At 44.6% G+C, this 16,338-nt stretch overlaps 1 protein-coding gene across 1 annotated transcript; it reads left to right on the top strand.

Annotated features, from left to right (window-relative positions):
- Positions 1-2,383: 2,383 nt before the first annotated feature.
- LOC114165356 lies at positions 2,384-2,848 on the top strand. Its single transcript, XM_028050000.1, has one exon. The coding sequence runs from the start codon at positions 2,384-2,386 to the stop codon at positions 2,846-2,848; it is 465 nt and encodes a 154-aa protein (XP_027905801.1).
- Positions 2,849-16,338: the final 13,490 nt, after the last annotated feature.

Here is a 16,338-nt window from a genome sequence, read left to right as displayed (position 1 = left end):
ATACATATTTTTTTTAGTCATTCCTACGAAACTCGGGTAGGAGACGTTGTGTTGACCGTTGTTTGTTTCATGATGGTTTTCTTTACTTTTGCCTTACTCAATATAGATGATCATGCCTGTTTGTATGCTTTAATGAGATTGATAATGAAAATGTTGGTATGAAAAGCATGACTTGTTTTGTGGTTGGTGGTGGAATGGCATGAAAATTGAATTCTTGAGATGGCACGTGGAAATTTGTTGGTAAAAGAGTTTCAAGGGAAACTCTTGGTAATGGTAGTTAGTGTATACCTTGATATAGGAGATGTCTAGATAAAGGAAAGTATCCTGAACTCTAATAATCGTTCACGCTCACATAGAGCAGAATGATTTATGTGGTGAGAGTGGCAGGAGGTCCTAGTCTTGGGACGTATTGGGCCTAAGACATTAGAGGATTAACCCTGTGTGTGGTTGGGTGATAACCCCTTGCGTCTAAACTCTGCAGAGTTTAGAAACCAACACAGGTGCATACTTTCTTTAGAATTCTATATGAAGACTATGATCCGGATATTGAGTCATAGAGTCTTGCAATTGTTTGCTTTCACATGATTTGGGTGCCTACTGCTTTGTTTGATCATAACCTGTTTTATCATTTGGTTGCTTGATAACATGTTAAAATATTTTACTCTAGCTTACCCTTTCATTTTTGTCTGTTCCTTGCTTTGCTTTCTCTTTTGCAATGATCACCAATTTATTGGTGGAAACCCTTGGTAGAACTCAGGATGGTGAAGATGTTGCTGTGTAGAGTGGTCCCCATGGTCTGGGTTATGGCTCACTGTTGAGCCACGTTTTGAAGAACTCTTGTTTATTTAGATTCTTTGCTCTATGAGCAATCTTTTGTAAAACAATAGTACCCTTGTGTCCTTTTTATGACAATTGTGGTGTGCCTAAGCTTTTATTCCAAGTATACTATGGATAACTATAATAGTCAATACATGTATGCTTCATGATATGTGCTCTTTTACATTATAATTATGTGATGCTTAATTTTTAGTAGATTACTCTATTTAAAATGGGATGTCACATTTTTATGGTATCAGAGCCTTCATTCCTTAGAGTCAGTGGGCTTGTGTGCTTGCCTCGTTTTTGTTGTGCCTTTCTAGTGTTGTTAACTAAGTTCCTAGTCTAACAAGTCTAACTGATGTTTCCTTCTGTGTGTCTAGTGATATGACACCCCACGAGTGACTCCTCCTCCACCCCCTCAGGGCGATAGGCAAGACCTCGCAAGAGCGATTGAGGCTATGGCTGCAACCTTAACACAATAGAGCAATGCCATGATGCAGCAGCATGAGGTGTCTATGCAGCGCCAGCAAGCCTCTCTTGAGCAGCAACAGATGGTGATGCAATAGATGGAGGCTGCGAGGCTGGCATCTGAGGCTGCTCAGAGGTAGCATATGGAGGCTCTCCGTTAGTTGGAGGAAAACATTGTTGGTGCTCCTGTGTACGGTCCTCACCCCCAACCTCCACCCCTGAATGGAGCTTGGAAGACTTCTTGAAATATCAGCCGGCTAAGTTTGATGGCAAGACAAGTCCCGACCAGGCGGACCAATGGATGAAAGACATGGAGTGCATCTTTGATGCTAAGAGGTGCCTAGATAAGAGCAGGCTTGCTTTCACTGTCTATATGCTCACAGGAGAGGCTGAGCATTGGTGGGCCAGCATGAGGCTGATCATGGAGGAGAAGCATGAGTAGGTTACTTGGAAGGCATTCAAGAGGAAGTTTCTGTTTGAATACTTCCTAAATAGCGTGAGATACGCTAAGGAGGTGGAATTCCTTCAGCTAACCCAGGGAGACAAATCTGTGGCCGAATACATCGAGAGGTTCAAGCATTTGGGGCGTTTCTACACCATGCCACTAGATGAAGAGTGGCGATGCAGGAAGTTTGAAAATGGCCTTCGGGGAGATATCAGATTGATGGTGGCTCCACTCTCCATCAAGGACTTTGCAACTTTGGTCGAGAGAGCTCGTGTTATGGAATGAATGAAGGCTGAGGTAGAGGCCCAACAAAGTCAGCGACAAAAGGTCGGTGGATCGTATGGGTCTAGACCTAGAGTTGAGGAGAGGAAGAAACCCTATTCTAGGCCGCAACCTCAGATGGCTAGAGGGTTATCATCTCAGCAGTCATTAGTACCTAGGTGCTTTTAGTGTATTGGATCGCACCTGAGGAGTGCATGTCCGCAGTTGACTGGTACACGGAGGTGTCATGGCTGTGGGAAGATGGGGCATTTCATCAAGGATTGTCCCTCATCTAGAGGGACTACGACGAGGCCCCCGGCTCAGACTCCAGTTCAGACTTGTCAGGGGAGAGGAGGCAGCAGGCCTTAAGAAGCAGGTAGAGTATATGCTATGACCGGAGCAGAGGCGACAGACTCAGGTAACCTAGTTGTTGGATGTTGTATGATTGCGGGAAAACCCCGATGTGTGCTATATGATTCTGGAGCGACACACTCTTTTGTGTTAGAGTCTTGTGTGCAAGAGTTGATTCTGCCGGTTTGTGAGCTACAATTTGATCTTGTGGTATCTACGCCGGCATCTGGGTTGGTCAGGACATCGTTCGTGTGTGCTAGGTGTCCAGTAGAGGTAGAGGGGCGCATGTTTAAAGTTAACCTGATATGCCTACCTCTACAAGGCTTGGATGTGATTCTAGGGATGGATTGGCTCTCTGCCAATCGCGTCCTCATAGACTGTCGGGAGAAGAAGCTGTTGTTTTTCGACTCAGAGGAGCCTGAGTTTATGTCTTTTCAGGGTGTTTTGAAGGAGATCCGAGATGGTGCGCTGTGCTACAAGATTTTTGCTCAGTTGAAGGTTTAGAAAGAGGAAAGGATAATAGTGATACCGGTGGTGCGGGAGTTCGAGGATGTATTTCCGGAGGAAGTACTAAGGTTGCCTCCGAGGAGAGAAGTTGAGTTCTCCATTGATCTGGTACCAAGAGCGGGTCCAATATCAATAGCCCCTTATCGTATGGCTCCGACGGAGTTAGTGGAGTTGAAGAAACAAATAGAAGGGTTGTTAGAGAAACAGTTTATACGGCCTAGTGCTTCGCTGTGGGGAGCTCCAGTTTTGTTAGTTAAGAAAAAGGATGGTGGTTCAAGACTATGTGTGGACTATCGTTAGTTGAACAAGTTGACCATCAAGAACAAATACCCCCTTCCGAGGATAGATGATCTGATGGATTAGTTCCATGGGGCGTCAGTGTTCTCCAAGATTGATCTACGATCGGGATATCACCAGATCTTGGTGAAGGCGGAGGATGTCCAGAAGACTGCCTTTAGATCCAGATACGGGCATTATGAGTATGTGGTTATGCCTTTTGGTGTGACCAACGCTCCAGCCTTGTTCATGGACTACATGAACATGATCTTTAGGCCGTTTTTAGATAAGTTTGTCGTGGTCTTCATAGATGACATACTCATCAATTCCAGGACTCATGAGGAGCACGCCGAGCACCTGAGGATAATGCTTAAGATTCTGAGGGAGAAACAGTTGTATGCCAAGCTGTCTAAATGTAATTTCTAGATGAAAGACGTACAATTTTTGGGGCATGTGATATCGGCTCAGGGCATAGCAGTGGATCCAGCAAAGGTGGAAGCGATGATAGATTGGGAATGTCCCAAGTCAGTGACGGAGGTCCGAAGCTTCGTGGGTTTAGCTGGATACTATAGGAGATTCATAGAAGGATTCTCCAAGATAGTGGCGCCTCTGACCCAGCTTACCAAGAAGGACCAACCTTTTGCATGGACTGACAGGTGTGAGGAGAGCTTTTGAGAGCTTAAGCGGAGGTTGACTAGTGCCCCAGTTTTGGTCATTCCCGATGTTAGTAAATCCTTTGAGGTTTACTATGATGCTTCTCACCAGGGATTGGGTTGTGTGTTGATGCAAGAGAGGAAGGTAGTAGCATATGCTTCAAGGCAACTGAAAGTCCATGAGAAGAACTACCCCACCCATGATCTAGAGCTGGCAGCGGTGGTGTTTGCTTTGAAAATCTAGAGGCACTACTTGTATGGCGCACAATTTCGTGTGTTTAGAGATCACAAAAGCCTTAAGTATCTTTTTGATCAAAGGGAGCTGAACATGAGACAGAGGAGATGGATAGAGTTCTTGAAGGACTATGATTTTGAGCTCCTATACCACCCGGGGAAAGCAAATGTGGTAGCTGACGCTTTGAGTAGGAAGGCAGTCCATGTGGCTCATCTCATGATTAAAGAATTGGATTTGATTGAAAGTCTCAGGGATATGAAGCTTCAATTTGAGTTGCAGCCAGAGTTCATTAGATGTAGTGCCTTAACTATATCTAGTGACTTCCTGAACTTGATTAAGGAGAGGCAAGCAGCGGATGATAGTTTGTAGAAGGTAAAGGAGCTACTTGGATCGGATCAGGCCAAGGAGTTTGCCTTAGATGATGATGACATGTTGAGATTCAGAGGCAGAATCTGTGTGCCTGGTGATGCTGAGGTGAGAAGGTTAATTCTTGAGGAAGGGCACAAAAGTCGTCTTAGTTTGCATCCTGGCATGACTAAGATGTACCAAGACCTCAAGGAAACCTTCTGGTGGCAAGGTATGAAGAAGGATGTTGCCTAGTTTGTATCTACCTGTTTGACTTTTCAAAAGGCGAAGGTGGAGCATTAGAGACCCAGTGGGACGCTCCAACTGTTGGATATACCGGTGTGAAAATGGGATAGCATAGCTATGGATTTTGTTACCCATTTGCCACGAATCGTGAGAGGTCATGATGCTATATGGGTTGTGGTAGATAAGTTGACTAAGAGTGCTCACTTCTTGGCAGTAAAGCTAAGGATGTCTATGGCCAAGTTGGTTCAATTGTACGTCAAGAAGATTGTGAGGCTGCATGGAGTGCCCAGTAGCATAGTGTTTGACAGAGACCCACAATTTACTTCTAGGTTCTGGCAAACGCTACAGGAGGCTATGAGGAGCAGGTTGAGGATGAGTTCTGCCTATCATCCTCAAACAGATGGACAATCAGAGCGAGTGATCCAGTCCTTGGAGGACTTGTTAAGAACATGCATCTTGGATCATCTCGGCAGTTGGGATGAAGTGTTGCCGCTAGTGGAGTTCACTTATAACAACAACTACCAGACAAGTATTGGGATGGCGCCTTATGAAGCCTTGTATGGAAGGAGATGTCGGACTCCCTTGTGTTGGTATCAAGATGGTGAATCAGTTTTAGTTGGGCCAGAGTTGTTGAAACAAACCACAGAGAAGGTCCAATTGGTGAGAGATAGGATGCAGGCATCTCAAAGTAGGCAAAAGGCATATGCAAATCGGAGACGAAGGCCCTTGGAGTTCGCGGTTGGGGATCATGTATTCTTGAGGGTGACCCGAACCACTGGTATGGGAAGGGCTATCCGCTCAAGGAAGCTTTCACCTAAGTTCTTGGGTCCGTATTAGATCTTGAGAAGGATAAGGCTTGTGGCTTACGAGATTGCTTTACCTCCACAGTTGACTAATCTTCATCTAGTGTTTCACGTCTCCCAGTTGCGAAAGTATGTGTTTGACCCATCTCACGTCTTAGAGGCCGAGAATGTGCAAGTTAGGGAGGACCTAACAGTGGAGGTTCAACCAGTTGACTTGGAGGATCACCGAGTCGAGGAACGTAGAGGAAAAACCATAAGTCTTGTCAAAGTCATCTGGGACGGCAAAACAGGTGACTCTACATGGGAGCTAGAGGAGGATGTGAGGAAGTCATATCTGCACCTTTTCTGGTAAGTCTTAATTTTCGAGGACGAAAATTTTGTTGTTGGGGAGATTGTAAGACCCCTTTTTCTATTTTAAACTCTGTCCTAAAGAGGGGTTGGGCCTAGCCATTTAAGGGTCTAAGTTCAGCCTACTTTGGACCCCCAAGACCCCTTCACAATCACTTACCCTTCATTCTGCCACTTTTACAGAAAATAGTCCTCTTTGTGTCTCTTGTGCTGAAGCAGAAAGCTTTGCTAGGGCTTGAACAAGTTCCTTGATTTCCATAGCTGAAACATCTTTCTACCACGTAAGTTGATTCCTTCCCTTGTTTCCTTTTCTTTTCAGCTCCTAAGTTCTGGTCCACCTTAATCTCTATCAAATCTGAGTTCTTTTTCGTGCTCGTGTGTTTGTTTTCAGCTCATTAAGCTGTTCTTGGTCTTGGTTCTCTTCCACCAAGAGTCCTTTAAGAACATTTAGCTCCATTCGAGGTAAGGGAAGCTAGAGTTTATGTTTTTTTAAAGTTATTATGCTTTCTATATAGGCATCAGATTTATGAGACAGAAAGCACCTTGTAATTTAACTGTTGCTGGACAAGGTGCGTCATTTCTGTACTTTTATTGGTATAGTATCTTACTGTATTTAATATTTATCCTTTTAAGGGTATGTCGTTTTTTGTATATAGTTTCTTTGGTTGAAATTTTAGATGTTGATTGTTGCCCGCATTGGATCATTGACATTAGATACTTTTATTTATTTGTTGAGATTTTATTCATGAAAATAGTTTGCCTTTGGTCTCAATCTCTTAAGACTTGGGTTTATGTTGAAGTATGAACTAAGTAAAATTGTTTTTTTTAAACATTTGTGGATTGATTTCTTGTTTAAATTATTTTTTTATTGAAAATTTCCCCTGTTCAGGATTTGTAGAAAATAATTTAAGGTGTTGATGCTTACATTAAAAATGGCATGTCCCTTGACAATTTTCATATTGCATCGAGTACATTTTATGTTTTGTAAAAATTAAAAATCTAGATAAAAGTATAAATATGAGGAGTATTCCATTCTGGGTAAATTATATTTTGGTTAATAATTTTTAAATCATTATATATGTAACTATTTTCACCAGAGTAAACTAGTTTAATGAGAACAGAATACACTGTTGTAAAAGACATTATTTTGTTGCAAGTGTTATCATGAATCCATACATGTATTGATTTTCAGACCTATTACTTTTTCCTTCATCTTATAATTAGTAATGTCTTTCCTCTCCTGGTAAAGGTCAAAATATATATATATATATATATATATATATATATATATATATATATAATAAATAATAAATATTCTTTTAGTTTTTTGATGAAATTTTAATCATTTTGTTACATTTTAGAATACCAATATCTTTGATCCTTGTATAAGAATAAATGTCAGTAATTTCTATTCTCATTATTATAAAAGAAAAATGTTTATTTTTAAATGTATTAATTACCAATTACCAATTTAACATAATTTATTCAAAGTCTTTCACATGCAAGTTTAACAATGGGTTTTAATTTTATATGCTACTGTTAAATATTATTAAAACTATTTATATATTTGTAAGTTCAAAACAAATGTCAGATTTTCAATGATAATACATATTTTTTTTAGTCATTCCTATGAAACTCGGGTAAGAGACGTTGTGTTGACCGTTGTTTGTTTCATGATGGTTTTCTTTAATTTTCCCTTACTCAATATAGATGATCATGCCTGTTTGTATGCTTTAATGAGATTAATAATGAAAATGTTGGTATGGAAAGCATGACTTGTTTTGTGGTTGGTGGTGGAATGGCATGAAAATTGAATTCTTGAGATGGCACGTGGAAATTTGTTGGTAAAAGAGTTTCAAGGGAAACTCTTGGTAATGGTAGTTAGTGTATACCTTGATATAGGAGATGTCTAGATAAAGGAAAGTATCTTGAACTCTAATAATCGTTCACGCTCACATAGAGCAGAATGATTTATGTACCGTACGTAGCCAAACTCAGCTAAGTAAACAATGTGCATATCGAAACCGCCTAGTACCCAGGCTAGGCCGAGTTAGCACCTCACATCACCAACATAAGCCATCTAGTCAAGTAGCCGGTCGAGGCCGACTACTCCAATAAACTTAAGCCAACATCGATGCCCCCACATTCAATAGGTCTCAAGGGCCTGGGTTGGGGCCCAGGCCCACTCGTGGCCCAAACTAGAGCCCAAGTCAAGACCCAGCCCATGAAATGGTCAAACGTCATTAATGTCCTATAAATACACGTGGACCCCATCATTTAAAGGTACGCATTCATTAATCACTGATTTGACTCTCTGAGAGCTTTGACTTACTTGAGCTTCGGAGACTCTTCTGCAGGTAGCCCCTCCTGGGTTCAAGTTGACATATATCGACCGGGAAGAAGCCAACTGAGGAGATAGCGGACTACGTAGTAAGGTGAGTTTTGTGCCTAACCTCTTATTTGTTCTCTGCAGGAACAATTGGCGCCCACCGTCGGGCACGAGACGAACACCTTTCGTACCCGTTTTTCTCTGAAGATGGTTTCTACCCGTAGCAAAGCTGGAGCCAACAAGCAAGCGGACGCTGGTCCCTCTGGACCTCCCGGCATCGCCCCTGACTTGGCCGCCATCCTAGACGGCCAGGCAAAGATGCAACAAGAACTCGCAGACCTGAAGAAGCGCAGCGCTGAGGAAATGGAAGCGCTAAAACAAGAGAACTCTAGCCTCAGGAGAAGGATCGAGGCAGACCCCAACCTGAAGGGAAAAGCCAAAGAAACCTCTGAAGCTGTGAAGTCTCCGGCCTTCCAGCCTACAGAAGAAGAAAGTGAATACAATCCCACCCCCCACACCTTCACCACCACTCAACAGACACCCCTTACCTCCACCCATCCCCATCACTTTCCACCCAGTCAACCAGGGCTCACCGCACCCTCAACCCCCGCCCCCACCATCCCAACCACCCACGCCCCTACAACATACCCACCGCTCTCCATACCACATATATTCCACCCTACAACCCACAATATCTTCCCACAACCCACATCCCTCCTCACAACGTCACCTCCACCTTTCCTGCTATGATCAACCACCCACCCCCACCCCACATCCCTACCCCTCACCAGCCCAGACGCCGCCACCCATTCACGGATTTTATCGCCAACACCCCTCTCCCAGCCTAGTGGGAACCGTTCAACCTGGATCGCTATACCGGCAAAACCGACCCTGACGAACACCTGAAAGTCTACATCACCCACGTTGCCCTGTACACATCCCAAGACGCAGTCTTTTGCAAAGCTTTCCCCACTACCCTCAAAGGCCCTGCCCTAGAATGGTTCACCACCCTCCCACCCTACTCAATTGATAGCTTCGACATCCTTTCACACATGTTTTCCACACATTTCGCTGGAAGCCGCCCACATCAAACCACCACCATATCCCTACTAGGTATCAGACAGGAACCGAATGAACCACTCAGAGCATTCATCGATCGCTTCAGTAAAGCCGCACTTCGTACACCACACCTCAACCAGGAAATGATACTTCAATGTACGACCCTCACCCTACAACCCGGCCCCTTCGCCAACAACGTCTACCTCCACCCACCCACCTCCATGCACGAACTCAAGCTGCGCGCAGCTGACTACGTCCGCATGGAGGAAATGCAAACTTTTCACACCAAATTCTGTAACGACTACGCCGCCAACACCTCCAACCCCACCCCTAACCCCACCCCACAACCTCATCCACGCCTTGACACCCGCCCACGCGAACCTCGCCAACCTCGCTTCACCAGATACGCTCCCCTCACAGTAGCCCGCTCCCGCATCCTAGACGAGGCCCTCCAAGCTGACCTCCTCCCCCCACCACGAAAGACAACCACACCTCCTAACGCCGACATGACCAAGTATTGTAGATACCACCGCAACCACGGTCATACTACGGAAGAATGCAAAGCGCTCCAGGATAAAATCGAAGAACTGGTCCGTGCCGGCCACTTTCGCCGCTTCATCCGTAGGGATGACCATTCCTCCTCCTCCCGATCCCGCCACCCTTCACGGCATGACCACAGACGCCAACCAAGCAACGCCCATCACAATAGCCACTCCACCCAACCAACCAACCAACAACCAGAACCCGCCCACACCAACATTACTCTTGCCGACCCCCCCTTACGAGGCACCATTAACACCATCTCTGGCGGCTTCGCAAGTGGAGGCTCCACCTCGTCCGCCAGAAAGAAACACCTCCGCCATATACAATCCATCAACCATATCACTCATTCCCACCACAGACGTCGTATGCCCCCCATCGTATTCACAGATGACGACTTCCACGGCCTCGACCACCAGCAGGACGACCCCATGGTCATCACCGTCGAAATCGAAAACTATGCCGTTAAGAAAGTACTCGTGGATCAAGGCAGCTCAGTTGACATCCTCTACTGGGCCACCTACCAAAAGTTACAACTTCTTGACACCGCCATGATACCATATGATGAGCCCATATATGGCTTTTCCGGCGAACAAGTATCCACCCGAGGCTACATAGACCTCCATACCGTCTTTCGGGAAGGAACCCAAACCAAAACCATCCCAATCCGCTTTCTTATAGTCGATGCGCCAACATCCTACAACATACTCCTGGGTCGTCCTTCCCTCAATACCCTTGGTGCAGTCGTCTCTACCCCTCACTTGGCTATGAAGTTCCCAGCCCCATCCTGCGACATCCTGACCATCCACTGTGACCAACGCCTGGCACGCGAGTGCTACATGGCTAGCTTAAGACCACAACTCCCAATCCAACAAACAAACCACATCGAACGACCACCTAATTCCCGCACAGCCCTATCCGGCAAGGACCTTGACCCCAGAATAGGCCGGGATGCCCGCCTCGAACCAGTCGAGGACACTACTCCCCTCGAACTCCCCAATGGCCACTCCATCAACTTAGGCACCGGTTTAAACTCTGATGAGCGTGCCACAATCACACCCATCCTCATCGAGAACACAGATCTTTTCGCCTGGTCAGTCGTCGACCTCCCTGGAGTAGACCCCCAGGTGGCATCCCACAAACTCTCGATATATAAAGAAGCCCGCTACGTATCCCCAAAAAAGCGCAAACTTGGAGAAGAACGCAGACAAGCAGCCAAAGTAGAGGCCGACAAGTTACTGAACACAGGGTTTATAGAAGAAGCACAGTACACCACTTGGCTTTCTAACGTTGTCTTGGTAAAGAAAGCCAATGGCAAATGGCGGATGTGCGTGGACTACACAGACCTGAATAAGGCGTGCCCTCGCGACGCCTACCCCTTACCCAACATCGATCGACTCGTAGACAGCGCGGCAGGAAACAAGGTGCTTAGTTTTTTAGATGCATATTCAGGCTATAACCAAATCCCCATGGCCACAACAGATATGCACAAGACCGCCTTCATCACGGACGATGCCAACTACTTCTATAGGGTCATGCCCTTTGGCCTCAAAAACGCTGGGGCAACTTACCAGCGATTAATGGACAAAGTCTTCAGCCATCCGACAGGACACTGTGTCGAAGTCTACGTCGATGACATGGTCGTCAAGTCCCCAAGCCATCATCAACACGCTATAGACTTGGCGGCAGTATTCTCCGCCCTGCGCCAGTACAATCTCCGCCTAAATCCCGATAAATGTGTATTCGGCGTCGATCGGGGTAAATTCCTTGGCTTCATGTTAACCCAACGCGGCATAGAGGTTAACCCCGAAAAATGCAGGGCCATCATCGAAATGCACAGCCCCACTACTGTCAAAGAAGTCCAACGTCTAATCGGCTGCCTCACGGCCATTTCTCGCTTCCTGCCAAAACTAGCGGAACAAACTCAACCCATAATCCAGCTCCTAAAGAAATCTGCCCGGTTCACGTGGACTGATGATTGTGAACAGATCTTCCAGAAACTCAAAACATCCCTAACCTCACCCCCCATCCTACACAAACCAGACATCAGCCAACCCCTGCTGGTATACATCACGGCCACCGATCACACCATCAGCGCAACCCTTGTCCAAGAAGCAGAAGGCACGCAACATCCTGTGTACTTCGTCAGCAGAACACTACAAGACCCCGAAACCAGGTACCAAATGGTAGAAAAACTAGCCCTATCCTTGGTCCACGCTGCACGCCGCCTACGCCCGTATTTCCAAAACCACACCATAACCGTCAAGACCGATTACCCAATCCAGAAAATACTACAAAAGCCAGATCTAGCTAGACGCATGTCATCATGGGCCGTGGAGCTATCAGAATTCAACATTCGCTATGAACCCCACGGCCCCATCAAAGCCCAGTGTCTATTAGACTTCGTCAATGACCTACAACAAACACCTGTTGAGGACCAGTGGACGCTTCATGTAGATGGCTCCTCGAACCCAAGGGGTGCCGGCGCTGGCATCGTGTTGGAAGGCCCCAACGACATCCTCATCGAGAAATCTCTTCACTTTGCTTTCAAAACGTCGAATAACCAAGCCGAATACGAAGCTATCCTCGCCGGCCTCTCCCTAGCCCGTGAAGTCGGCGTCAAGAAGTTAACATGCAAAACCGACTCCAAACTCACTGTAGGTCATCTAAACGACGAATTCCAAATTAAAGACCCCATCCTTCAACAGTACAACTCGGATCAAAACAACTTAGCATCATTAACACAGCGTAAGTAATAAACAGATACCTTCAATATCTATTATCGGATGCACCGAATTATAAACCCTAACTAGGCCCTTAGTGGGCAACTTATCCACAAATTTCAACAACATCCCCACCACCTCCTTGTCACCAGCCGACAACTTCTCCACTCCCATGTCTTTATAACGAGAAGGATTGTTGGTCCAGCTAAAGGGAAACTTGGTACTCCCATCCGCATTCAAAAAATGAGATTTACCGCCTTCCTTCACAATGACCTTGAAGTACCCGTCTTTGAAATGCTTGAAAGACTGGGAGAAAGCATCCAGCCTGCTGATGCTAGGGCGACTGATTAGAGAAAGCCAAGTAGCCGGCCTTCGAGGTCTGGTGTCATAAAAATACAAGAAGGCATAGGGAGTAGGCTCCAGATACAAAGACTCGCACAGAATGCGGAAGGCCTGCAAGTAGGCCCAGCTATTAGTATGTAGCTGGGTAGGTGCCACATTCAACGCCCGCAGCACACCCATAGTGAAGTCGTCTAGGGGTAGTCGCACATGAAGCTAAAAAAAGTGGCACATGTACATGTAGAAGAATTTCTCGGTAGCCCCCTCCTGCCCGTGGCATACCCGGTCGACAGCACTCACCCTCTCCAGCGAAACAATGTCTCCGCTGACACCCCTGGACATAACGGGTGTGCAGTTTAGCCAAGAGTTTAACAAACGGGACCACCTAAATAAGGATGATTGGTCACGAACATCAGCAGCAACCCATCCATAGCCACCTTTGGCCGGCCAGTTACTCTCCTCCAACTCTTCAGGAGGATCCTCTCGAACCTCCCTCACCACCTCCATCGACACCCCGCTCGTAACAACTCCAGAAATCATACCCTCTCCGCCAAGTCGTCCATCCTTACTTCTATCTGACTCAGTACTTTCACTACTACTAGACGAAGACACGCTACTACTACTGGACATACCTGATTTCGTTTTTTACGGGAAAATGTCGGTCGAAATAGAGGACTAGTCGGACACTTTTACGCGCACAAGGTCTTTAAATTCAGAATTCACAAATGAAACAGGTAACCCCTTATCTGTTTGCAAACACACATTTATAGCCTGCGATTCCAAACGACGAACCTCTTCCCACCAAAACCATACCACAGACCAATCGACACCATCATTGCGAAAGATCCCACTTCAAAATGACGGCTCCAAAACTTTTTCAATGTAACCAACTAACACCCTTTCACCTACCTTCTGACAGTTGCAAATTCTAAGCCTTAACACTGTTCACCACACTTAAAGGCTGGGGGACTGGTGTATCACACCTAGCCGGTTCTGCTAGCTTATCAACACATATCATCCTTGACCGACAACCCATATCGGACAAGGCTGGGGGACTGGTGTACCGTACCTAGCCTAACTCAGCCAAGTAAACAATGTGCATATCGAACCGCCTAGTACCCAGGCTAGGCCGAGTTAGCACCTCACATCACCAACATAAGCCATCTAGTCAAGTAGCCGGTCGAGGCCGACTACTCCAATAAACTTAAGCCAACATCGATGCCCCCGCATTCAATAGGTCTCAAGGGCCTGGGTTGGGGCCCAGGCCCACTCGTGGCCCAAACTAGAGCCCAAGTCAAGACCCAGCCCATGAAATGGTTAAACGTCATTAATGTCCTATAAATACACGTGGACCCCATCATTTAAAGATACGCATTCATTAATCACTGATTTGACTCTCTGAGAGCTTTGACTTACTTGAGCTTCGGAGACTCTTCTGCAGGTAGCCCCTCCTGGGTTCAAGTTGACATATATCGACCGGGAAGAAGCCAACTGAGGAGATAGCGGACTACGTAGTAAGGTGAGTTTTGTGCCTAACCTCTTATTTGTTCTCTGCAGGAACAATTTATGTGGTGAGAGTGGCAGGAGGTCCTAGTCTTAGGACGTATTGGGCCTAAGACATTAGAGGATTAACCCTGTGTGTGGTTGGGTGATAACCCCTTGCGTCTAAACTCTGCAGAGTTTAGAAACCAACACAGGTGCATACTTCCTTTAGAATTCTATATGAAGACTATGATCTGGATATTGAGTCATAGAGTCTTGCAATTGTTTGCTTTCACATGATTTGGGTGCCTACTGCTTTGTTTGATCATAACCTGTTTTATCATTTGGTTGCTTGATAACATGTTAAAATATTTTACTCTAGCTTACCCTTTCATTTTTGTCTATTCCTTGCTTTGCTTTCTCTTTTGCAATGATCACCAATTTATTGGTGGAAACCCTTGGTAGAACTCAGGATGGTGAAGATGCTGCTGTGTAGAGGGGTCCCCTTAGTGTTTAAAATTAATTATTATGATATTAAAGGAAATTGACTATTAAAAATTAGTTATTCTGATGTTGACTACTAAAATGAATTAGTTTCTAAATTAGTTTCTAATTAATTAATAACCAATTTTAATTTTTTATTTATTATAATAACTATTTTAGTAACCAACAATTTTCAATTTTATAAATTGATATATAAATTAATCATTATTAACTGATTTTTAAAATTGATTTCTAGATTTATTTGTTGTATTTACTTCTTTGCATATTCAATGATGAACAATAAATGAAAAATACACGACTAAAACATAAACATTTTATGATGTTAATCTGAGATGAAGCTACAAAGAGGAACATCTATATAGAAGTAGAAATCACAGTTATGATGGTTGTGGTGTTGTGGCATCACACTACGGTTACGGTGGTTGTGGCACGATCAACACTGCTACATTACGGAGACAAAATGAGTAATGGGTTAGGCATGAGTAAACGAAATCAAAAGCACGGGAAACGAAATCCAAAGCAGTTTACACAAGGAAACGAAAACGAAATCGAAAATGAAAATGAAAATTCAGTTTACACAATGAGGCAGGGAAACTGTACCACACCTAACCAAACTCAATCAAATAAGAACACAATGCATCAAGGCAGCCAAGCATTCAACCTAGGCCGAGTTAGTCTAACTTATACCGGACCTGGTCAATTTAACCATATAAATGATAACCCTCATGAACATGCCAGAGACAACCCAAGTACATGACCTGGGCCGCCATGGTCTCGAACTTAACTGAACAAAGGCTAAAGTAACAACAAAGTGGCCAACACGGATAGTACGCGGCCAAGGACGACAACTGACAAGCCAAGAAGTAAACTAATCAGACCGCTCTCTAAGACTTAGTAAAATGGAAGCCCTCGCTTTCAATGGGCCTTAAGGGCCCGAGTTAGGGCCCAGGCCCACTCATAGCCCAGGCTAGGGCCCAAGCCAAGGCCCGGCCCATTGGATAACCAAGCATCATTAATGCTCTATAAATACGCATGGACCCCACGAATTAAAGGTACGCATTCATTAAAGGTACGCATCCTGATACTCTCGACGAAGGTTTCTAAAACCTCTAATATACCATTTTTAACTATAGGTTATTTAACCCCAATTAATGAATTTCTTCTAAAATTGTATATTTTTGTAGTGTGATACCGATGATTTGACTGTTATATACATATTATTTTTGAACTATTTGAAAACATGTAATTATGATTTTTTTATATAAAATTAATATATATATTTATATATTTACTAAATAAAAAGATAAAATTCTTTCGATCCGTGTAAGCTTATATCATTTTGGTATCCGAGAGCTTGTAATGAACGATTTGGAGGTTACTCAACCTACGTACCTTAAGCATAACAAGTAAAGTCTACAACAATGCAAGGAACCTTGAATCTAGTAGAAACTACTTTATTTCAATACATTACAAATGGCCTTTACACAAACAGAATTATACAAATGCAATTTAGCATCTAGGAGAAAGATGCTAACGTGAATGTACAAGTGGATGAGAAGAGCAATATCTACAGAATTATAACAGTGTACGAAATTAATGAGCATT

Source organism: Vigna unguiculata, chromosome 10, assembly GCF_004118075.2.
Source record: "Vigna unguiculata cultivar IT97K-499-35 chromosome 10, ASM411807v1, whole genome shotgun sequence".
Classification (NCBI taxonomy): Eukaryota; Viridiplantae; Streptophyta; class Magnoliopsida; order Fabales; family Fabaceae; genus Vigna; species Vigna unguiculata.
This window is presented reverse-complemented; position numbering and strand designations above follow the sequence as displayed.